This window comes from Coregonus clupeaformis, chromosome 12 (assembly GCF_020615455.1).
Source record: "Coregonus clupeaformis isolate EN_2021a chromosome 12, ASM2061545v1, whole genome shotgun sequence".
Taxonomy (NCBI): domain Eukaryota; kingdom Metazoa; phylum Chordata; class Actinopteri; order Salmoniformes; family Salmonidae; genus Coregonus; species Coregonus clupeaformis.
In genome coordinates, this window is record NC_059203.1 from 30,967,492 (window position 1) to 30,991,834 (window position 24,343).

The 24,343-nt window shown below is 46.2% G+C and overlaps 1 protein-coding gene across 5 annotated transcripts in view; it reads right to left on the reverse strand.

Annotated features, from left to right (window-relative positions):
* The window catches only part of LOC121577763 (citron Rho-interacting kinase-like), a 50,948-nt gene extending 31,139 nt beyond the window's left edge, over window positions 1–19,809 (reverse strand). For 4 of the 5 annotated variants that reach the window (XM_041891637.2, XM_041891635.2, XM_041891636.2 and 1 more), the window contains exons 1-12: window positions 19,728–19,809; window positions 19,318–19,507; window positions 16,951–17,056; window positions 16,363–16,506; window positions 15,968–16,087; window positions 10,438–10,608; window positions 9,980–10,033; window positions 9,670–9,723; window positions 9,106–9,246; window positions 8,849–8,974; window positions 8,231–8,326; window positions 7,847–7,963 (exon numbers count right to left, since the gene is read on the reverse strand). In XM_041891637.2, coding sequence (XP_041747571.1) covers window positions 7,847–7,963; window positions 8,231–8,326; window positions 8,849–8,974; window positions 9,106–9,246; window positions 9,670–9,723; window positions 9,980–10,033; window positions 10,438–10,608; window positions 15,968–16,087; window positions 16,363–16,506 — 1,023 coding nt within the window. In that variant the 5' untranslated portion in view covers window positions 16,951–17,056; window positions 19,318–19,507; window positions 19,728–19,809. Of the gene's footprint in view, window positions 1–7,846; window positions 7,964–8,230; window positions 8,327–8,848; window positions 8,975–9,105; window positions 9,247–9,669; window positions 9,724–9,979; window positions 10,034–10,437; window positions 10,609–15,967; window positions 16,088–16,362; window positions 16,507–16,950; window positions 17,057–19,317; window positions 19,577–19,727 lie in introns of those variants that run through there. The other variant, XM_041891634.2, reaches the window with a different exon arrangement.
* Window positions 19,810–24,343: the final 4,534 nt, after the last annotated feature.

Genomic DNA, 24,343 nt, shown 5'->3' on the forward strand with positions numbered 1-24,343 from the left:
CCGAACGGTCCGAGCGAACGCCCTCATCCTCGGAGGAAGCCGGAGGGCCGTGGTCGGGGAGATGGGACAGGTCCCGAGACAGGATCAGGCACAGGACAGGAAGCCGAGCGGGCAGGGACGGTTAGGGATCCCTCTGGGGCGGCCCCCTACGGATTGCAGGTTGATCAGGATGCCGTTGGTGGAAGGCGGTGATGAGAGTCCTATCCACAATCCGACTAGCTGGCACCCAGGTCCTTTCCTCAGGTCCATAGCCCTCCCAGTCAATGAGGTACTGGAGACCCCTACCCCTCCGTCTGGACCGAAGCAGGCGGCGGACGGTGTAAACCAGACCACCATCGACGAGCCGTGGAGGAGGAGGACAAGGCGCAGCAGGGACCAGCGGACTCTCATGAATGGGCTTAATCTTAGACACATGGAAAGTGGGGTGCACCCTCATGGAATTAGGCAGTTGGAGCCGGACAGCAGTTGGGCTAATCACTCTTATGATAGGGAATGGGCCAATGAACCGAGGTGCCAACTTCTGCGACTCCACCCTGAGTGGCAGGTTCCTTGACGACAACCACACCCTTTGACCAACATGGTAGGTGGGAGCAGGGATTCTCCGACGGTTGGCCCCGGTAGTGTAGCTGGCAACGGATCTGAGAAGTGTGGCTCGGGCCTGTGACCAGGTGCGGCGACATCGACGGGCAAACGCAAGTGCAGATGGGCAAGTAACCTCCCCTTCCTGACTGGCAAATAGAGGAGGCTGGTATCCGTAAACACATTGGAAAGGGGACATACCGATGGCAGAGCAGGTCAGAGAATTGTGTGCGTACTCCACCCATGTCAATTGCTGCGACCAGGAGTGGGGGTTGCGTGAAGTCATGCATCGCAGTGCCTTCTCGAGCTCCTGATTTGCCCGCTCTGACTGCCCATTGGATTGGGGGATGGAATCCGGAAGTCAGACTGACTGTGGCTCCCAGCAGGTGACAGAACTCCTCCAAAAAGCGGAGGAGAATTGTGGACCACGGTCCGAAACTACATCCTTTGGCAGTCCGTGGATCCGGAAGACGTGTTCCAGGACCACCTGGGCGGTCTCCTTGGCGGTTGGGAGCTTGGGGAGGGGAATGAAGTGTGCCATCTTGCTGAATCGGTCAACTATGGTGAGAATGACGGTCTTGCCCCTTGAAGGGGGGCAGCCCCGTGACAAAGTCAAGGGCGATGTGAGACCAGGGACGTCTGGGCACAGGCAGGGGCTGCAGCAATCCGGCTGGGGGCTGGCAGGACGACTTGTGTTGGTTGCAGATGGGGCAGGCTTGGACGAATTCCCGTACATCCTTTCTCAGAGCGGGCCACCAGAACCTCTGGGCGAGCAGGTTGTAAGTGCGGGTGGAGCCAGGGTGACAAGCTAGGCGGGAGTCATGTCCCCACTGAACGACCTGGGACCTTAGGTTTTCGGGGACAAAAAGGCGGTCAGCTGGGCAAGTGCTGGGACCGGGCTGGTTACGGAGAGCTTCCAGCACCTGTTCCTCAACAGCCCAGGTCAGAGCTGCTACGATGCAGGGACTTGGCAGAATCGACACAGGATCCTTGGAGGGGTTGTCATCCTTCTGGAATTGACGGGAGAGGGCGTCTGGCTTGGTGTTGCGTGATCCAGGCCGGTATGACAGAGTGAAATTAAACCTGGTGAAGAACAGGGCCCAGCGGGACTGCCTGGGGTTCAACCGTTTGGCCGTGCGGATGTACTCCAAGTTCTTATGATCGGTCCAAACGAGAAATGGAATGGTGGACCCCTCCAGCCAGTGACGCCACTCCTCCAAGGCAAGCTTCACAGCCAGCAGCTCTCGGTTCCCTATGTCGTAATTGCACTCAGAGGGGGACAACCGACGTGAGAAAAAGGCACAGGGATGGAGCTTCCCATCCTCCGCAGCCCACTGAGAAATCACAGCACCAACTCCCACATCCGAGGCGTCCACCTCCACAATGAATTGCCGGTCCACGTCAGGCATCTGGAGGATGGGAGCGGAGGTGAACCTTACCTTGAGGGTACTGAAGGCCTTGTCGGCTGCTGGGGTCCAGGTGAAGGGTTGCTTGGTGCTGGTTAGAGCAGTGAGAGGGGCAGCAACGGTACTGTAGTTCCGGATAAACTTTCTATAGAAGTTAGCAAACCCCAGGAAACTGTTGCAGCTTCTTTCTGTTCTCCGGAACTGGCCATGACGTGACTGCTGATACTTTGGCAGGATCCATTTGGATACTTCCCTCTGCCACTATGTACCCCAGGAAGGCCACTGTCTTGACGTGAAACTCACATTTCTCTGCCTTGGCGTAGAGGGAATTCTCCAGAAGACGATGAAGGACTTGCTGGACATGGCGGGTGTGTTCAGACAGGTTTCTGGAGTAGATTAAGATGTCATCCAGGTAAACGAAGACAAACTTGTTTAACATGTCCCGCAGTACATCATTCACTAGAGCCTGGAACACAGCAGGAGCATTGGTGAGGCCAAAAGGCATAACCAGATACTCGTAGTGGCCTGTTGGTGTATTGAATGCGGTCTTCCATTCATCTCCCTCCCGGATCCGCACTAGGTGGTAAGCGTTTCTGAGATCCAACTTGGTAAAAACAGTGGCTCCCTGGAGCAACTCAAAAGCAGAGGTGAGCAGAGGGAGAGGGTAACGGTTTTTCACTGTGATGTCGTTGAGTCCCCTGTAGTCGATGCAGGGGCGAAGAGATCCGTCCCTCTTCCCCACAAAGAAGAAGCCAGCACCAGCCGGAGATGAAGATGAACGGATCAATCCTGTGGACAGAGAGTCATTGATGTAGTCCTCCATGGACCTTCTTTCAGGAGCAGACAACGAATAAAGACGACCCCTTGGAGGGGCTGTTCCAGGGAGGAGGTCGATGGCACAGTCGTACGGTCGGTGAGGGGGCAGAGATGTGGCTCTTGCTTTGTTAAACACTTCTCTGAGACCATGGTAGCATTCTGGGACATGGGAGAGGTCAGGGGCGGAGTTAGTAGGTACTGGCCGAGGGGGGTAGCGGCAGCAAGCAGGCAGGTTCGGTGGCAGTCCTCTCCCCACTCCCTGATCACCCCGGTCACCCAGTCGAGCTGAGGGTTGTGCCGGCGGAGCCATGGGTAACCCAGGATGAGGGGTTGGCCTGGAGAGGGGAGCAGGTGAAACTGGATAGTTTCCTGATGGTTTCGGACAGACCCATCAAGACCGGGGCCGTGACATGAGTGACCGATCCGAGTAAGTGTCCGTCCAGTGCCCGGGCAGGAATAGGAGGTGTCAAACGGAGGTTCTCCAGTCCCAGTTGGCGTGCCAGCTTGATGTCCATTATGTTGGCTTCGGCGCCAGAATCCACCAGAGCAGCCAGGGTGTGAGTAGAGTCAGAGAGGCGGAGGTGAACTTGCAGCAAGGGTTTGCGGTCGGAGGACTGGGTGGTCATTGAGCTCAACCGGACTCCCCCTATGCCCGGTGAGCTTCGGCTTTTAAAGGGCAGGTTACCACACGATGTCCATCACCTCCACAATAGAGGCAGAGGTTTGAGGTGAAGCGGCGCTGGCGCTCTGCAGGAGTGAGAGAGGCTCGCCCAATCTCCATAGGCTCAGACTGATCAAGCTGACTTGGGTGAGTGGCAGTAGCTGACAGGAGCCCAGTCGGATCTCTCCGAATGCCGGTAGTTGGTGGACCTTGGCGCCCCCTCTCACGACGACGGGTCTGTATCCTTCTGTCGATCCGGACAGTCAGTGCGATGGCTTCATCAAGAGTGGAAGGCAGTTCATGGGAGACCAACTCGCCCTTGATATAGTCTGCCAAGCTATGGAAGAACGCGCCCACCAACGATGGTGTGTTCCAAGAACTTCGTCTTGCCAGGGTTCGGAAGTCGATGGAATGGTCTGCGACTGTACGTCTGCCTTGTCGAATACTGAACAGTTCACGAGACGCCTCTGCGGTTGGTGAATCCAGGTCAAACACCTTCAGCATCTCCTCAGCAAACAGGTCGAAGGTTGCACATGCGGGGGGTTTGACGTTCGAACTCTGCTGTTCCCCAGAGTCGAGCTCGGCCCGTCAGGTGAGTGATGGCATACCCGACCCTAGCCCCCTCCGTGGCGAAGGTCCTTGGCTGCAAGGAGAACTGAAGTCGGCAGCTAGTCAGGAATGGCCGGACCTGGGTAGAATCGCCGTTGAACCGCTCGGGGTTTCCAATCTTGGGTTCCGGGGCAGCGGCTGAAATGACCGGGGCAGGTAACTCGGAGGCAGGGCTGGTGGGCAGACTGGCTGGGATAAGGTTGGTGAGGAGTTGGATGATCCTGGCGAGTTGTTGTTGCTGCTGCTGGGACTGCTGCTGGTGCTGCTGGAACTGCTGATGCTGTTGGTAGCCGACCTGAAGCAGAGAGGTGATGTCGCCGCTCATGCGGCCTAGCTCTCTCTCAGTGTGTTCCAGGCGTAGCATGGCGGTGGGTTGCTCAGGTTCTTCGGTTTCCATGTCGGGGGAAGTGTGCGCTGAGTCCATGATGGTCAGATCGTACTGTCACGGTTCAGACAGACGACAAGAGGACCACAATTGCGTCACACCAGAAAGTTTATTTAAACTTAAGGGGAAAGGGATGTAGGGAGTGAGTGAAGGCTCCAGGGGTTATCCCGTCCGATGTGCTGGGTCTGTGCCTCCCCCAGTGGCAGCGATGCGTCCGATGACGCCGGTGGTTGGTGGTCCAGAAGTCCTGGGGGGAGGAAACACAGACACAACGGGCGGATGAAAACAGGCAGAAGTACAGTTCAAGGGAAATCCAAATACGTTGTAGCAAGGCAGAAGGCTGGTCAGAGTTACCGGGGTCGAAGAGTAGTCAGGAGTCGTAATGGCAGAAAGCAGGTCTGGTTTTCCTGGGGCAGAAGAGTATCCAAGAATCAGGCAGGTCCGGGGTCACAAAACAGGGGTGAGCCAGAAGCGCGAGCACACAGGTTCCGGGTGTGAGCTTTGCAGACGATCTGACAAAGGAGAGCTGACAGACGGGACTTTAAATACTGGGAGAGGTTAGTGGGTAATGCAGCGCAGCTGGCAGAGTAATTAGAGCCGAGCAGAGCAGGGACAGGTGGAGCTCGTTAGGCTGAGTAGAGAGAGAGAGATGAGCAGAGTGGAAGATAGTGGAAACACATTAAGGTGGTAACCCGGTGGAGTGAGAGGGCTCATGACACACGAGGCAGCACTGTATCACAATATTTGAGACGTGGATGCAAAGTGATCCTATCTATTTATGAAGGCGAAGGTTTACATCACACACAAAATAATGTGTTCATTGTTCATCACTCCCATGAAAACACAGACATCTGAAATTGTTGAAGAAATGGTAGAAGATTGTAGCCAGACCCATATACAGTGGGGGAAAAAAGTATTTAGTCAGCCACCAATTGTGCAAGTTCTCCCACTTAAAAAGATGAGAGAGGCCTGTAATTTTCATCATAGATACACGTCAACTATGACAGACAAATTGAGGAAAAAAAATCCTGAAAATCACATTGTAGGATTATTAATGAATTTATTTGCAAATTATGGTGGAAAATAAGTATTTGGTCACCTACAAACAAGCAAGATTTCTGGCTCTCACAGACCTGTAACTTCTTCTTTAAGAGGCTCCTCTGTCCTCCACTCGTTACCTGTATTAATGGCACCTGTTTGAACTTGTTATCAGTATAAAATACATCTGTCCACAACCTCAAACAGTCACACTCCAAACTCCACTATGGCCAAGACCAAAGAGCTGTCGAAGGACACCAGAAACAAAATTGTAGACCTGCACCAGGCTGGGAAGACTGAATCTGCAATAGGTAAGCATCTTTGTTTGAAGAAATCAACTGTGGGAGCAATTATTAGGAAATGGAAGACATACAAGACCACTGATAATCTCCCTCGATCTGGGGCTCCACGCAAGATCTCACCCCGTGGGGTCAAAATGATCACAAGAACGGTGAGCAAAAATCTCAGAACCACACGGGGGACCTAGTGAATGACCTGCAGAGAGCTGGGACCAAAGTAACAAAGCCTACCATCAGTAACACACTACGCCGCCAGGGACTCAAATCCTGCAGTTCCAGACGTGTCCCCTGCTTAAGCCAGTACATGTCCAGGCCCGTCTGAAGTTTGTTAGAGTGCATTTGGATGATCCAGAAGAGGATTGGGAGAATGTCATATGGTCAGATGAAACCAAAATAGAACTTTTTGGTAAAAACTCAACTCGTCGTGTTTGGAGGACAAAGAATGCTGAGTTGCATCCAAAGAACACCATACCTACTGTGAAGCATGGGGGTGGAAACATCATGCTTTGGGGCTGTTTTTCTGCAAAGGGACCAGGACGACTGATCCGTGTAAAGGAAAGAATGAATGGGGGCATGTATCATGAGATTTTGAGTGAAAACCTCCTTCCATCAGCAAGGGCATTGAAGATGAAACGTGGCTGGGTCTCTCAGCATGACAATGATCCCAAACACACCGCCCGGGCAACGAAGGAGTGGCTTCGTAAGAAGCATTTCAAGGTCCTGAGTGGCCTAGCCAGTCTCCAGATCTCAACCCCATAGAAAATCTTTGGAGGGAGTTGAAAGTTCGTGTTTCCAGCGACAGCCCCAAAACATCACTGCTCTAGAGGAGATCTGCATGGAGGAATGGGTCAAAATACCAGCAACAGTGTGTGAAAACCTTGTGAAGACTTACAGAAAACGTTTGACCTGTGTCATTGCCAACAAAGGGTATATAACAAAGTATTGAGAAACTTTAGTTATTGACTAAATAATTATTTTCCACCATAATTTGCAAATAAATTCATTAAAAATCCTACAATGTGATTTTCTGGAATTTTTTTTCTCATTTTGTCTGTCATAGTTGACGTGTAGCTATGATGAAAATTACAGGCCTCTCTCATCTTTTTAAGTGGGAGAACTTGCACAATTGGTGGCTGACTAAATACTTTTTTCCCCCACTGTATTCAGACTGGGACTAAATATAAAAGCCATATAAATTAAACATATGGCTCTGATTGTAGCTACTGTATTGAAACGCTAAAAGAATTGAATACATAGGCTAAGGCTACATTTAGGTGTAGGCCAGAATCCCTTTCTGTCAATGTCAAATGTCGTCTGGCTCTGGTCCTAAAGCCTATTAGCAGGAATTACTCAAGTCTATCACATTAACCAGATTACAGACTTAATCCAGGACTTTGCAGAGCAACCCGGTGTAACGGAATACTCTGAATTATCTCAGCCTTTAACCTCCACAAGATTCCCATTGACAAATTGAGCGTAGCGCCAAAGAAAACAAACAGAACTTAGCCCATAAACATGTCAGAGAATCTGTCCTCAAACAAACACAAGCTGTAGCAGAAGTCTCTGAGCCTCCTGCCTACGTGGTCCCTTTTATTCAGCTTGCTCGCTTAATTGGCTTGCTCCTCTTCTATAACATGCAGCTTATGATGTGCTTCATTCAATGTTCTCATCTCCACTTTTAGCTACAGTCTCGCGACTGACCGACTTACACACAAGCGATTTAATTCACATTAATGTTCACTTTGCACAGAATTTTTATCTCCAAAATGCAAGCACTGTTGCACTTTACAGCCCTGCACGTACTGTATGGACAATCAACACAGCTTTGTGAGGAACATTTTTAAATAACTAGAATCGAAGTGCAGTCAGTTAAAAAGTGCAAAGCGAGTACGCTAGTTAAAACTTTTTCAGCTGCGCCTTGTTTCATGTTGGTTTCTTAGCACTGTTTGATCACTGAATTGAACAGGAGAAATAAGGCTGGAGCAGAATTGATGAGGTTGGCAGAGAAACAGAAGTAGAACACAATGTACATCTCTGTGAAAATGGTCCTTACTGCTTTCTGTTCACTGAGGAGCTTGCACTTCTCCCGGGCCTCTTCCTGGTGCTGGGCCCGTTTGGACTCCAAGCTCTCCTTCTCTGCCAGGTCCACCTTCATCTGGGCCTCAAGGACCTGGGTAGTGTTCAGTAGGGAGAAAAACTGGTTGAAACTGAGTGAAATGTGGAGGTACTACCGGACCTTGTCCAATAAGAACACAAATTTCAGTATTTCAGTTGCAAAAATTATTTTGCTACGGTCTGCCGTATTGAACATGACCCCTGGTTCAAGGGGATCAACAAAGCCAGGTGACCAGGTAGCTGACTTTGGCCACACTTTTCAATATATAAAAACAGCCTGTTCATCATGCAGGTCGCAAGGATGACTGAAAGTCCACTCCACCTTCATTTTGTCCTCGTAGAGCCTCTCCTTCTGCACCAGGTGAGCCTCCATCCGCTGGGCTGTGGACTGGGTCTCCCTCAGGTTCTCCTCCAGCTCCTGTACCAGCAAACACACACAGCCATTAATATCCACAAGTACACAACGTAACAAGAATAAACTACTAAATGAACAGAAAAGGAAACACAATATGGATGATGAAAGCACTATCCACACTGTCACTAAGTCCATTACAGAGAAACTTGCTTGGAAGAGCTGTTTGTCCATGACACAGTGGTAGTGGTGGCCTTTCATGCTGGCGTGCAGCCCAGCCAGCGTGAATGTGTAAGGAAAGACGTCCCCTGTGTGAGCGGCGGATCTGTTGTGGCTTGTGACAGCAGGCGGGACATCCCAAGTGATAAAAATGTGTGCGTGTGCATGCAATGGGGCAGCATGCAGGGTATTTCCTGTGTGAGTGTGTGTGTGTGTGTGTGTGTGCGCATGCGACTGTGCATTCTATACGACTGTGCGTGTATGTGCCCACTCTACCCTGTGTTCTGGGATAAGGGGGTAAGGCAGAGAGGGATAGAGGAGTGGTGGGGGGTCACTGTATTAAGAGGAGCCTTATCCCTCATCTCTCACCAGGATCTTATCAGCCATCTGCTGGATCTGCTGGGATTTGGTCTGGATATCGTCCTTCAGCTTGTTCTCCCTCCGCTCCACCATCTCCAGACGCTTCACCTGGTTCTCCAGGGTCTTCTTACCCTCCTGCAGGACACACAACGTTCAAGTTCAAGTTCATAATAATTCCCACAGGACAGTCAACAACACTGAAATACATTATATTACAATACAAACAATAAAACAAACAAACACAAATATGACTGTATAGTCTGTACCTCGGTCTCTCTTAGACGTCGTCGGAGGGTGTCGCTGGGGTCGGCCTTGCCTCGCAGGCGCTCCAGCTCCCGCTCCAGACGTTCTTTAGCATGCCGGATGTTCTGCAACAGCTCTGTGGCTTCTGTGCTGGCTTTCACTGCCTGGGGGTCAAGGGTCAAATGAGACACCGTATGGAGACAACAAAGCCCCTTAGGTTTCATTACTTTTTAATGCCAAGTTTTCCAACACCGAGGGAGCAAAGGGCATGACACAATACACATAAATGGCACTGGCATTTAGCCAAGAATAGTTGTTTCTCACGACTTGTGTGAACTGTGAATGTCTATGACTCATTACATTAAAACTATTCAGAGCTATGTACCTATTGGACCACAGTGATAACAGCTGATGACTAACTATTCATTTGGGTCCATTAAAGGGATAGGTCGACCTTTTTGGCAATTAAGGGCTTAATTGCCAAAATGTCTAACAAATGTCAAATTATTAGTTAAAGCAAATCCCCATAGTGTGTGTGTGTGCGTGTGAGTGTGTGTGTCGTCAGAAGAAAACAATAGAAAATGTACCTTGGAAAGTTTGTCTTGGAGTTCCTGGATTTTCACTTGCTGTTCAGCATTGGTCTGAAAAACAGTATGAAAGATTAACTGACTGTAATGTCAATGTGTGAAATTGATCTATCAATAATGGGACCTAATCTCTGCACGCTGAAGAAGGCGGAGGCCAAAACGCATCAGTGCAAGGCTATACATACATTTTTGATATTATCCATTTAATTCTCTATGGTAAAATTAGGATTCAGAACCCAACCATTTTTGAAGAGTATGGGTGAGCACATTGTCTATTATCTCCTCAGCAATACAGTTCATTACGACATACCTTCTCCAGTTTGGAAAGAAGCTCCTCTACCTCTGCTTTCCCTTGCTCCTTCGCCTTGAGAACAGAAATATGCCATTTAGCAGACGCTTTTATCCAAAGCGACTTACAGTCATGTGCGCATACATTTTTACGTATGGGTGGTCCCGGGGATCGAACCCACTACCCTGGCGTTACAAGCGCCGTGCTCTACCAATTGAGCTACAGAGGACCACAGACATGTTAGCATTCACAGTTCACAACAACTGTAGATTACTTTTAGTGGCAACACAGGGAAAACCTCCACTCTTCTGGCCTACTCAGTTTCTCGCACGCACGCACGCACGCACGCACGCACGCACGCACACACACACACACACACACACACACACACACACACACACACACACACACACACACACACACACACACACACACAAACACACACACACACACACAAACACACAAACACACACAAACACCTTCTGGATTCTCTGCTGGTAGTCCACAGCCTTCCTCTTGAGTTCCTCGCTGGTGTTCCGGGAGTCTCGAAGCTCTGACTCGTACAGGTCACTACGGCGCCGGGCGGCCGACAGGTCCTCTTCCAGCTGCCTGATAGTGACCTGCATCTCCTCCAGCTGGGCATGGTACTCCTGGAGCAGAAGGCAAAGGAAGAGACATAATATACAGTGTTGTGTTCGAGACCACCTTACTGGTAGATACACTATATATACAAAAGTATGTGGACACGCCTTCAAATTAGTGGATTCGGCTATTTCAGCCACACCCGTTGCTGACAGGTGTATAAAATTGAGCACACAGCCATGCAATCTCCATAGACAAACATTGGCAGTAGAATCGCCTTACTGAAGAGCTCAGTGACTTTCAATGTGGCACCGTCATAGGATGCCACCTTTCCAACAAGTCAGTTCGTGCTAAAGCTGCCCCGGTCAACTGTAAGTGCTGTTATTGTGAAGTGGAAACGTCTAGGAGCAACAACGGCTCAGCCGCGAAGTGGTAGGCCACACAAGCTCACAGAACGGGACCGCCGAGTGCTGAAGCAAGTAAAAATCGTCTGTCCTCAATTCCGAGTTCCAAACTACCTCTGGAAGCAACATCAGCACAATAACTGTTCGTCGGGAGCTTTATGAAATGGGTTTCCATGGCCGAGCAGCCGCAAACAAGCCTAAGATCACCATGCGCAATGCCAAGCGTCGGATGGAGTGGTGTAAAGCTCGCTGCCATTGGACTCTGGAGCAGTGGAAACGCGTTCTCTGGAGTGATGAATCACGCTTCAACATCTGGCAGTCCGACAGACGAATCTGGGTTTGGCGGATGCCAGGAGAACGCTACCTGCCCCAATGCATAGCGCCAGCTGTAATGTTTGGTGGAGGAGGAATAATGGTCTGGGGCTGTTTTTCATGGTTCGGGCTAGGCCCCTTAGTACCAGTGAAGGGACATCTTAACACTACAGCATACAATGACATTCTAGACGATTCTGTGCTTACAACTTTGTGGCAACAGTTTGAGGAAGGCTCTTTCCTGTTTCAGCATGACAATGCCTCTGTGCACAAAGCGAGGTCCATACATAAATGGTTTGTCGAGATCGGTGTGGAAGAACTTGACTGGCCTGCACAGAGCCCTGACCTTAACCTCATCCAACACCTTTGGGATGAATTGGAACACCGCAGCGAGCCAGGCCTAATCGCCCAACATCAGTGCCCGACCTCACTAATGCTTGTGGCTGAATGGAAGCAAGTCCCCACAGCAATGTTACAACATCTAGTGGAAAGCCTTCCCAGAAGAGTGGAGGCTGTTATAGCAGCAAAAGGGGGACCAACTCCATATTAATGCCCATGATTTTGAAATGAGATGTTCGAGGAGCAGGTGTCCACATACTTTTGGTCATGTAGTGTATCATAAGTTGAAACGTCTTTCCTACCTACTGGATAACGATGTCATTCTTCTGTGAGCTGCTCCATGTGACAACCAGTTGAGAGCTGCACGCTCTTGCTGCCTGCAGATGATATTCTGCTGAAACTAGACTATGTGTGCTGCGCACATGTGAATATATTTTACGTGCTTTGCGAATGTGTAGGCTACTTTGTGCATGATTTCTCTATTGTCCTTCATCATTAATAAGTTGTATACCTCCACTACACTACTTTGATACACAACAGAACGTATTAAGAAGTGCGAATAGGCAATGCCCTCTGAAAAACAAATAGTGGGTATAGGGCGTATACCTGCGTATATCCTCCACTACACCACTAGCCCTTTGTGTTTTACAAAACGTGCACTCTCCTACATGATTGCTGGTATTACCGTTGCTGTCCTTTCAGCATCACAAACCTGTCACACACTGAAGGCCTATGGCCAATAGGTTCGCCACTGCGCAAACATGTCTATAATACATATAAAGACTTATGTTACAATTTCCCCCTGTCTCCCCAGACTAATAGTGAGCATGCAACGTTCCAACAATTTCCCCCACTCTTCCCTATCAGCAAGTCAAGTAAATTCGGACAAAGTTATAGGATATTTTTCAATGAAAGTAAAGGACAGTAATGTTACCAGTAAAGTAGGAATCCCAGGTTTCAATAGGTGAAAATATATACATTTTTCAAGAAAGGAGTGTGTATATTTGGCCTGGCGAAGCGCTTTTCTGCGCTGACTGAATAGAAGCTGATAATTATGTTCTTTACTCCGCTGGTCTCGGCAAGAAATTACAAGTCCTCACTGTCGGAGACCGAGTAGAAATGTATCTGACACTAGACAAGACCGAGACACTGAATATGTGCATTCGGAAAGTATTCAGACCCCTTGACTTTTTCCACATTTTGTTACGTTACAGCCTTATTCTAAAATGGATTCAATAAAAAAAAATCTAATCAAATTACACACAATACCCCATAATGACAAAGCGAAAACAGATTTTTAGATTTTTTTGCAAATTGATACTAAATTAAAAACAGAAATACCTTATTTACATAAGTATTCAGACGCTTTGCTATGAGACTTGAAATTTAGCTCCGGTGCATCCTGTTTCCATAGATCATCCGTGTGATGTTTCTACAACTTGATTGGAGTCCACCTGTGGTAAATTCAATTGATCGGACATGATTTGGAAAGGCACACGCCTGTCTATATAAAGGTCCCATAGTTGACAGTGTATGTCAGAGCAAAAACCAAGCCACGAGGTCAAAATAATTGTCCGTAGAGCTCCGAGACAGGATTGTGTCAAGGCACAGATCTGAGGATGAAGAGAACCAAAAACATTTCTGCAGCATTGAAGGTCCCCAAGAACACAGTGGCCTCCATCATTCTTCAATGGAAGAAGTTTGGAACTACCAAGACTCTTCCTAGAGCTGGCTGCCCGGCAAAACTGAGCAATCAGGGGGAGAAGGGCCTTGGTCAGGGAGGTGACCAAGAACGCGATGGTCACTCTGACAGAGCTCCAGAGGTCCTCTGTGGAGATGGGAGAACCTTCCAGAAGGACAACCATCTCTGCAGCACTCCACCAATCAGGCCTTTATGGTAGAGTGGCTAGATGGAAGCCACTCCTCAGTAAAAGGCACATGACAGCCCGCTTGGAGTTTGCCAAAAGGCACGTAAAGGACTCTCAGACCATGAGAAACAAGATTCTCTGGTCTGATGAAACCAAGATTAAACTCTTTGGCCTGAATGCCAAGTGTCACATCTGGAGGAAAACTGGCACCATCCCTACGGTGAAGCATGGTGGTGGCAGCATCATGCTGTGGGGATGTTTATCAGCAGCAGGTACTGGGAGACTAGTCAGGATCAAGGGAAAGATGAACTGATTAAAGTACAGAGAGATCCTTGATGAAAACCTGCTCCAGAGCGCTCAGGACCTCACTTTCCAACAGGACAACAACCCTAGGCACACAGCCAAGACAACGCAGTAGTGGCTTCGGGACAAGTCTCTGAATGTCCTTGAGTGGCCCAGCCAGGGCCCAGACTTGAACCCGATCGAACATCTCTGGAGAGACCTGAAAATAACTGTGCAGCGACGTTCCCCATCCAACCTGACAGGGCTTGAGAGGATCTGCAGAGAAGAATGGAAGAAACTCCCCAAATACAGGTGTGCCAAACTTGTAGCGTCATACCCAAGAAGACTTGAGGCTGTAATTGCTGTCAAAGGTGCTTTAACAAAGTGCTGAGTAAATGGTCTGAATACTTATTTAAATGTGATATTTCAGTTTACTTTTAATACATTTGCAAATATGTCTAAAAACCAGTTTTTGCTTTGTCATTATGGGGTATTGTGTGTAGATTGATGAGGAAAATAATTAATTTAATATATTTTAATCCAAGGCTGTAAGGTAACAAAATGTGGAAAAAGGGGTCTGAATACTTTCCGAATGCACTGTATATCATATATAATAATATAAGTTGTCCTGTGTGGCTCAGTCAGTAGAGCATGGTGCTAGCAATGCCAATGGTCGTGTGTTAGATTCCCGCTAGGGGCCTCCTATACATCAATATGTATGCATGCATGACTAAGTCATTTTGGATAAATGCAGGGGTCTCCAAACTTTTATAGCGGGAGAGCTAATTTTTAATAATTAAACATCGCGAGCTACTCATACATTTCCCCCTAGCTTTCAAATAGGCTCTCTTTGTATTTTTCGGAATTCTGTTTTCTCTGTTTTATTTTTCCTGGTTTGGGATTTTTCCGTTTTTCACTCTCAAAATTACAATTATTCATAGAGAAACAATGAAATTGGATGTTCTGAGTCCATGTCCATGCTTAAATCACAAATGGAAAACCATTTTAGAGGGCTGAAAAATCTTTATCTCTAACTGGCTACACGAAGTGAATGATAGACAAATATGCGGCACCACAGACATACAGGGGCAATGATGCTGGAAATTAATTGGGAGATATTGTGTTACCTTTAACTTTTTAAGCCAATTGTTTCTGACTAGGGGTGGGATAATGTCAATGTGGATTTGATTGGATAGTAGCCGGGAGCTTGAGGTGTCTTATACTTGTGAGATTTGTTTATTACATTTTGCGATGGAACACGTGAAAAATACATACACTTTCAGAATTGTTTGGTGAGCTTATCATAGGTGGGCTGTGAGCTGCTCGCAGCTCGTGATCGACCTGCTGGAGACCCCTGCTATAATGACATCCACCCTTCAGGATGGCAAACATCTTCCTTACAATCATCATATCGTCAATAAAAAGTCATTTTTTCCTTTATGAGTCACAAACCCATTTCTAATTGATAATATCCGACTAGGGCTGGTTTGTTTTACTAACAGCAGTAGAATGAGCCGCTCATTGAGACATTTTACATTTACATTTTAGTCATTTAGCAGACGCTCTTATCCAGAGCGACTTACAGTTAGTGAGTGCATACATTTATTTTATTTATTTTCATACTTGAGATGGTGGGGTTAAATGGCTTGTACTAACAGCAGTAGAATGAGCCTCTCATTGAGACAGTGGGGTTGAAAGGCTTGTTGTACTAACAGCAGTAGAATGAGCCTTTCTGCTGCTGGACAGTATATGATGATGAATCACAGACAAAGAGAGGCTTGCTAAGCCTGATGATCCCTATAAGGTTCTCACTGACCATTCAGTGATTTCAGGAGTCCTGATCATAGATATACATCATTGGTTCTTACTAGAGTGCATTTTATTTGTTTTAGATTTTGGGAAAGTCTACAAACTGGTGTTTCCCTTAGAAGAACATCTAACAAGGGGAGATGTCTTGAGTTTGGGACACAGTCTTAGTTAGTGTTTGTGTTACAACTCAGCAAGGCAGAGGGTTAGTTAGTAGGTTTGGTGCCGTATGTATCAGTGTCTCAGAGTAGGTGCTGATTTAGGATCAGTTTGGCCTTTTACATCATCAGGATAGGCTAAGATGGATGGACAGGGGGGCCTGATCCTAGATCAGAACTCAGACTCTGAGATGCTTGATACATACGACCCTTGGTGTGAATTAAGTAAGCATGCTGTTCACCGGTAAGGGAGTGTACCTGTTCCTTGATCTCCTGCATCTTGTTGCTCTGCTCTCTGATGTCATGCAACAGCTGCAGAGCCTTGTCATCCTCCTGAGACACCTCCACACGGGCTGCCTCCAGGCTGTGCTTTAAGCTCTGTGGAAACACATGCACAAATAACACACACATACATGCATGCACAAAAAACACACACAAAACACATGCACACGTGTTACTTTGTAATTAAATCAGAATGCATAAAAATATATCACCTCAACATTTATTTTACTGCAACATGGATGTAATAGTATACATGCTATAAGGTACTCACACTGAACTGAACTCTGATATAGTTACTGTACGTATAGGTGTAGATAAGAAACCAACACACTGACATATTTTGGGATCATGCACTCTAATAAGGTACTCACGCTGCACTCTGTGATGTAGGTGGCCAGGTCCTGCTCCAGGATGGTCCTCTGGGTCTCAGAGGCCTTAAGCTCCACATCCTTTTGGTGCAGAACTGACTCCAGGTCAGTCATCTTGAGCTGAAACCTAGAGATCTCCTGCTCCATCTAGAGAGTAAGCCACAAGAGACACCAAATCTGAATATTGTACTGTCACTCAAAGGTTTCTCAGAGTTATATACATTTTGTCAAAGGAAAAGCGATATTATCACTAAAAAAGGAGCTTGACGTTAAAGTTTGCCCTATATCACTGTAAATGTCACGAGATATCTCCTGCCCCATCTGGTAATCAATACATAATTCATTAACTGTTACTGATTGGGTTAAAAGCTGATTCTAGATATGATTATATTGGTTATAGTTGCACTGAAATCAATACCCAGCTAGAGAGTCTGCCATGTATGCTATGCTGCGCAGCATCTACATTCTAACTCCACTACAACCTCCTAATTTCTCTCTGATTTCAATTAGTTATTAAAATAAAGATAAAATACTCATTAACATGTGGCCCATTTCCAGGGAAAAAGCTAAAAAACTAAAGCTGCACATTACCTTGTGACATTTGTCTTGAGTTTCAACTAGTTATTTGCTTTTAATATGAAGCTTTTTCTCCATGGAGTTGGTTTTGGCAGGAGAGTTGAGGCATGAAGCCACTGCCCTAGGCAAGACATAGGGGAGAACACATTTAATACACCATTCTTTGCAACAAAAAAAATAACATTTTTAATTGAACGCAAAGGCTTATGCTCCTTGAGTTTGACAAATATCTACTGGCACTCAATAGCTTATTCTATACAGATTCTAGGCCATCGACTAGCCTAGCGTATTTCATGACTGCCATTCAAGCTCAACAATAATGCATTTATAATACCATTTCATTTAGCTTCGCTTCAAAACAACTAGGCCTATTTCTCCTCAATATAATTTGGTACAACGTCCATCTATTCTAGACTATGTTGAGTCAAACTGAAAAGTCAAGATAGACTCGGCAGACATTGAATTTGAAGTCAATCCTCTAATGCTTCTAATGCTTAGAAAGTTCATTTGTGGTAATTAAATGACTAATTGAGATGATTAAGATATGAAAGGGAAGGTACAATAAATCGACCGCTTGATGTTGGAGGACGGAACTATCGACTTAAAATACAAGTGAAGAAAGTCTCTTATTTTATCATAACCCCCAAAACAATGAAGCCTATGTTTTTGTTGTCATAGGAGTAAACAAATGACGTCTAGGCCTAACTCTTCAAGTTATGTTTTTTGAAGGCTAAATGAAGGCTAATCTTGCTCTGTGTCATTCCTTCACCACTACAGATACAGTATATCATAGAAATTAAGTGCTATGTGTAAGCGTAAATCTCACAGGGATGAAATGCACTGGGATATTGATCCATTTAGTTTTCTGGCCCGCTCGGATGGAAAACGTGAATGACATGAATGAATATTTGCATATGCATACAATATAGATTCCACTTTCACCAATATCTATCACAGAGAATCTTGTTTACACAACGACATATGGTCCGTCAAATTGTGACCATGAGAAAATTGTAAAACGCTAAACTATAGAAATCTGCTGTGTAAACACAGATTGAGTGAGTGATCAGGACCACCAACACAGATTGAAACATTTACATTTTAGTCATTTAGCAGACGCTCTTATCCAGAGCGACTTACAGTTAGTAAGTGCATACATTTTTCATACTGGCCCCCCGTGGGAATCAAACCCACAACCCTGGCGTTGCAAGCGCCATGCTCTACCAACTGAGCTACATTTTCCCCTCATTGGGTTTAATGAACATTTTAATAAATGCTGCATATGTAACACAAGCAACTTCTGTCTTGATTGAGCTGCTTGTTTGTTATCATTAAAAGCAGTACAAAAAAGAAAACCAAGAACAGATCACTGTTTGTTAAGAGATCTACAGCACTGTGGGAGAGAAGAAGAAAAAGATGTGAATGTAAAAACAGGGAAGAGAGAGGTGGAGAGAGAAAGAGAGAGAGAACAATGGGGGTGGGGACAAATAACATCCTGGTTTCCATAGAAATACATTCTCTTCACCAATCTGCATCCCTCCTTTCTCTGACTAGCCGAATCTGGCTTTTTGCTTGATCTTTTTTTTATGCCTTTTCTTCCTCCTGCTCCTCTGTATCTTCACTAGCAGCTTCTGCAATTAACCTGCCACAAGGAACAGTCAGTGCTAGAAATGCAGCTGGGGGATTATTAGGGAATTAGCATTTAGCAAGCCACTAACTAGTTGAGTCAATTACCAACCAAACCACCCTGCTTTTAAACTGGCAAAGCAGCTATACACCGCGCGGCAATAACAAAGACAGAGCCCCTTAACATGCACGCAACTGCGGGGAGGAGGGTTGTCTCCTCTACCTCACAGCAGTGCACGACATCGAAACACTCACCGGAATACCAACCAGCTCTGATAGTTCAATAATAGCAGCAAGCTACATTATCCTACCACACAGCTCTGATCGGTCTGATCTCCACAGCAGTTGAAGAGGTAGACAGATGCCAACAAACCACTGGCACTCGTCTCATTCTCAATCCCAACATTCATTTCTCAATCAGACAGCTGTGTTTCAATGGTAAAAACAGTCAGTTAGAAAGCATGAAATAGGGGTTTGTCTCCAAGGAGACAGGAGAGAGGGGGGGAATCCCCTCATTGTCTGACAGCACATCGCCACTAAACCCATTATAAAGCCACCAGCCAAGCACTGCCACTGCAGACTATAGACCCAGGCAGCATATAGAAAGACGTGGTTGGAGGACACCTGGAGAGTGTTGCCGTGGAGATGCTCAATATCAACCCACTAGGCAAACATGCCACCACCTGTGACTGACACTTATCAAGGGGAGAGGAGAGGGGTTCGGCTGACTGACGCAGCTCAAGGTACAGTACTTACTCAGACTTGGCCAGCGCTGTCAACGCCCTGCTGAAGAACCAGCCTAGACAGGGCAGGTCCTGGCCCTGGAAGCCCGGCCGCAGGGGGTGTCGCTGAGCATCCGCTCGCCGGGACCAAGGCTTCTCCAGAGGCTCCTCGAAATTGGAGTTATCATCTTCGGCGCGGAGCGTCGGCACGAAGGGAGGGGGGGCTGCGGGAGAAGGGGAGGGAGAAAAGAACGAATGAGGGAGAGAGATAAGCCGTGAAAGAGGCAACAGATTTTTTTTTAAACGGGGGAAGTGATAGAAGAGTGAGGCAAGAGAGGGGATGTAGCGCAGCAACTCGCGTGCACACGTGCACACACACACACACACACACACACACACACACGATTTCCTCTGCCTCCCTCCCTCTTTCCCATTAATACTTACACTGTAGTGTCTCCCTCTCTCTCTTTCACTGCGGCAGCTCCGGCTAATCAGCTGGAGCCACAGCCGCCAAAGCACAGCCCTATAGCCTAGCGCGCTATCTGCTCTGCTCTGTACTCACTCAACCGTCAACAAACACAGCCCCATAAATTAGCACAACACACAAACACAAACCAATCACACACACCCACACACAATTCTGCATTTCAGACACACAGCAATCACACCATTTTATGATAATCTTTAACAGCATTTTATCCCTACGCAGTATTTGAATTCACTAACGTTTCTTTGATAATAGCATATTTGACAAATAGCTCATTAATCTGGGCGGGTGAACAGCCACACAGGTCACATCTGATATGACAGACAATTAACAGAACATGTCAATGGAACAAAGGATCCTAATAGCTCTATGATCAAGTGCCGGGACAGGCGACACTCACAACTGAATTTAGCTACAATTTTCTTTCCATCAGGGTCAACACATCATGGTTATGGGAAGGAAAGACATTCCAGTAGATCCTCTTATAAAAATAGAATTGCTCACAGTAATTATAATTTCACAGGTTCGTCTATTTACGCTGACAACAATTGTAAATAGTGACCATCAATGAGGAAATGTGCCATATCTGGTCAATTAAAGGCTCTTGCCATCTTCTTATCACATCTCTCAAAAATCTCAGTGCCTCTCAGTGATTCTGAGCTCTACCACACAAGCTTTTCTCTCATGAATATGTTCCCTCATCCTAGTGTAATGAATAGGCTATACATAAGAGTATATATACAGCCTTTTGCCAGCACGCCTGAGGATCCCACACACAGTGATCTGTTCTCACCATCCTGTCTATCTATAGTCCCGTGTGGCTCAGTTGGTGCCGCATGGCGCTTGCAACGCCAGGGATGTGGGTTCGATTCCCACGCGGGACCAGTATGGGGAAAAAATAAAGTATGAAAATGTATGCAATCACTACTGTAAGTCACTCTGTATAAGAGCTTCTGTAGCACTACAAATAACATAAGGTAGAACAAAAACACACTAAAAATAAGAAGAACATGAGAAAGTAAGCAGATATATACAGGGTCAGTTCCAATTAGGGCTGTGGCGGTCATAAAATTTCGTCGGCTGGTGATTGTCAAGCAAATACTGCCGGTCTCATGGTAATTGACCATTAATTAACAGAAACACATTTAGCAACTCCTGACTTCCACACATAGCCTACAAGCCACTGATTCAGACCTTTGCAACATCTACATAAAAAAAAGTATAATAAATCCATATAATATAGCCTACACTTTCCCAATAAATCCATTATCTATTTTAGACAGGTCTAAAGAAACATGATATGAAGAAAATGTGGTCTATTTCAGAACAGAATAGCATACTGTGGGGATCTATTTTCTTACAACTAGATGTGATGCCTAGCTTAGAAAGAATACATTAATGATTAAACATAATAGGTTTGTGCTGTACTGATATAGATTGTTTAACATAACAAGCTGTTACTAATGTGAGGAACCGTTAGGGGGTAGGCTGAGACAGGCTTGTGACTCACACAGCCTCTTTGTTAAACCGCTCAAGGACATGTGTTCTGCTACAAAGAAGGACAAACTATGTCTGAGGTTGCTGACTCGAGACAAGTTGTAAAGATAACAACTAATGCCTGGCATCAGTGAAGCGCCAAGGGGCTGGGACCAGCCTGTGCGCCATCGATAGGTTGGGTAAGTTTAAACCACACCCAGCCTCTACTCTGACAGGCCCAGCAGGGAGCGGGAACTATCTCTGTCAGAGTATTTAAAGAAGAACTTATAACAATGGCTCAGTTGTCTGACTTCCCTGCGTGATTTTTCAGTGGGCCCGTATATACGAACATCTTTTTGCCATTCAAGTGTTTGCATTAATTAAAATACTAGTCTATTTTAGAAGACGTGTATTGACCTCTTTTTGTTCCTATACCAGATTTGAATTGACGCAACTGAACAATACTCTGAGTTGTCCTTATGTTAGGTCCTGATCTGGCTATGCCATATGGCTGTGGGCTACACTAGTTCATTTTGCAGACAAGATTTGCTTAGAATTCCGTGGCATTATTTTATATTATTTTATAGTAATTACATTTACATTTACGTCATTTAGCAGACGCTCTTATCCATTGTGTCTTACAAATTGGTGCATTCACCTTATAGCCAGTGGGATAACCACTTTACAATTATTATTTACAACTCAAGGATGAGTTGATGAGCGAGGTGAGGTAAGGGAGAAGGTCACCGGAGATGGTCTGGAGAAGAGAGGAGGGGATAGGGTCAAGCGGGCAGGTTGTTGGAGGGGCCATACAAGTCGCAAGATTTTATCTGGAGAGAGAGGGGAGAAAGAAGTCAAAGCATAGGGTAGGGCAGTGTGAGCAGGACCAGCAGTGTCATTTGACTTAACAAACAAGGATCGGATGTCGTCAACCTTCTTTTCAAAATGGTTGACGAAGTCATCCACAGAGAGGGAGGAGGTGGGGAGGGGGAGGAGGATTCAGCAGGGAGGAGAAGGTGGCAAAGAGCTTCCTAGGGTTAGAGGCAGATGTTTGGAATTTAGAGTGGTAGAAAGTGGCCTTAGCAGCAGAAACAGATGAAGAAAATGTAGAGAGGAGGGAGTGAAAAGATGCCAGGTCCGCAGGGAGTCTAGTTTTCCGCTCGGCTGCCCGGAGCCCTGTTCTGTGAGCTCGCAATGAGTCATCAAGCCACGGAGCTGGAGGGGAGGACCGAGCCGGCCGGGAGGATAGGGGAGCACAGAGAGTCAAAGGATGCAGAAAGGGAGGAGAGGAGGGTTGAGGAGGCAGAATCAGGAGATTGGAGGGAGAAGGGTTGAGCAGAGGGAAGAGATGATAGGATGGAAGAGGAGAGAGAAGGGAGAGAGAGAGCAGTAGGTTGCGAGCAGCGCATTACCATCTGAGTAGGGGCAGAGTGAGTAGTGTTGGAGGAGAGCGAGAGAGAAAAGGATACAAAGTAGTGGTCGGAGACATGGAGGGGAGTTGCTGTGAGATTAGTAGAAGAACAGCATCTAGTAAAGATGAGGTCAAGCGATGTGCCTTGTGAGTAGGGGGGGACGGTGAGAGGGTGAGGTCAAAAGAGGAGAGGAGTGGAAAGAAGGAGGCAGAGAGAAATGAGTCAAAGGTGAAAGTAATGAAGAATACAATTGAACAAAGCTGAATAAAATAGAAAGGATATTTTCCAGTGTTGAGCGGTTAACAAAGGAACAGGTTCTCCTATATGCTTCATTTAGAGTTATTTATGAAACTTTAGTTGTGATACAATCGTTGGGCTATATGTTTAGATTTTTAATACATTCTAAGGCTGCATGATGCGACTCTAATGATGATTTGAAAAAAGTCTCAAGAAAGGCATGAGCTCTGCTTTGTTTTTTTTTGCGCTGGCTGTACACACTTCATCAGTCTCTCATTCACAATTTGACAAGCACTTGATAATGCCTTGAATTTCCCAGCGGCATCCCATTTGTGTGGCCTTAATGTCCCCTAAATAAATCCATGCCATTTGCGGCCAGTGGCCGTTGTGCCCTTGGGCTGAATATAATAATTATAATTCCCTTCTCCCTGCATGCTGTGTGCTCCGAAGCACCTCTCACTCACATGGCTCTCCGTCATGTGATCAGGTCTTTCTCACAGGCTACAAGTGAAGACAGACACATCGGAGACGCAACTGCGCGTATCCTTATCCAATTCTGAAGTGCATATTGAAGATATTGGAAGAACTGTCCACATTTACTTTTCGTCAGCCAACAAGATGAGTAGGCCTAACAAACAGCAAAAGCACTAGCCTATGTCAATCTACTATCCCCCATAGTACAAATGTTGACCTATTCTGTGCGAGAAATAAATATTCCAAACATAGTCTGGTACAGTTGTGAGATGCGATAGATCCCAAATTAATACAACCACTAGCTTCAAAAAACCTTTTTTATGCAATGAGGCTGATGCAACAGATCAGAACGTTTAGCTTAAAATGTTAATAGACTATTAGGCTATTTCTTCACTTTATAAACGCTGCAATGCACACACTGCAGTAGGCTATAAGCCAAATGTTCCATTAGCGGAAAACACCATTATCAAAAGTGACCGCAAATGCGATTATGCATATACAGTCCCTTGCAAAAGTATTTATCCCCCTTGGCGTTTTTCCTATTTTGTTGCATTACACAACCTGTAATTTAAATGGATTTTTATTTGGATTTCATGTAATAGACATACACAAAATAGTCAAAATTGGTGAAGTGAAATGAAAAAAATAACTTGTTTCAAAAAATGTGAAACAATACATAACGGAAAAGTGGTGCGTGCATATGTATTCACCCCTTTGCTATGAAGCCCCTAAATAAGATCTGGTGCAACCAATTACCTTCAGAAGTCACATAATTAGTTAAATTAAGTCCACCTGTGTGCAATCTAAGTGTCACATGATCTGTCACATGATCTCAGTATATATACACCTGTTCTGAAAGGCCCCAGAGTCTGCAACACCACTAAGCAAGGGGCACCACCAAGCAAGCGGCACCATGAAGACCAAGGAGAAGTACATGTGGAGAAGTACAGATCAGGGTTGGGTTATAAAAAAAG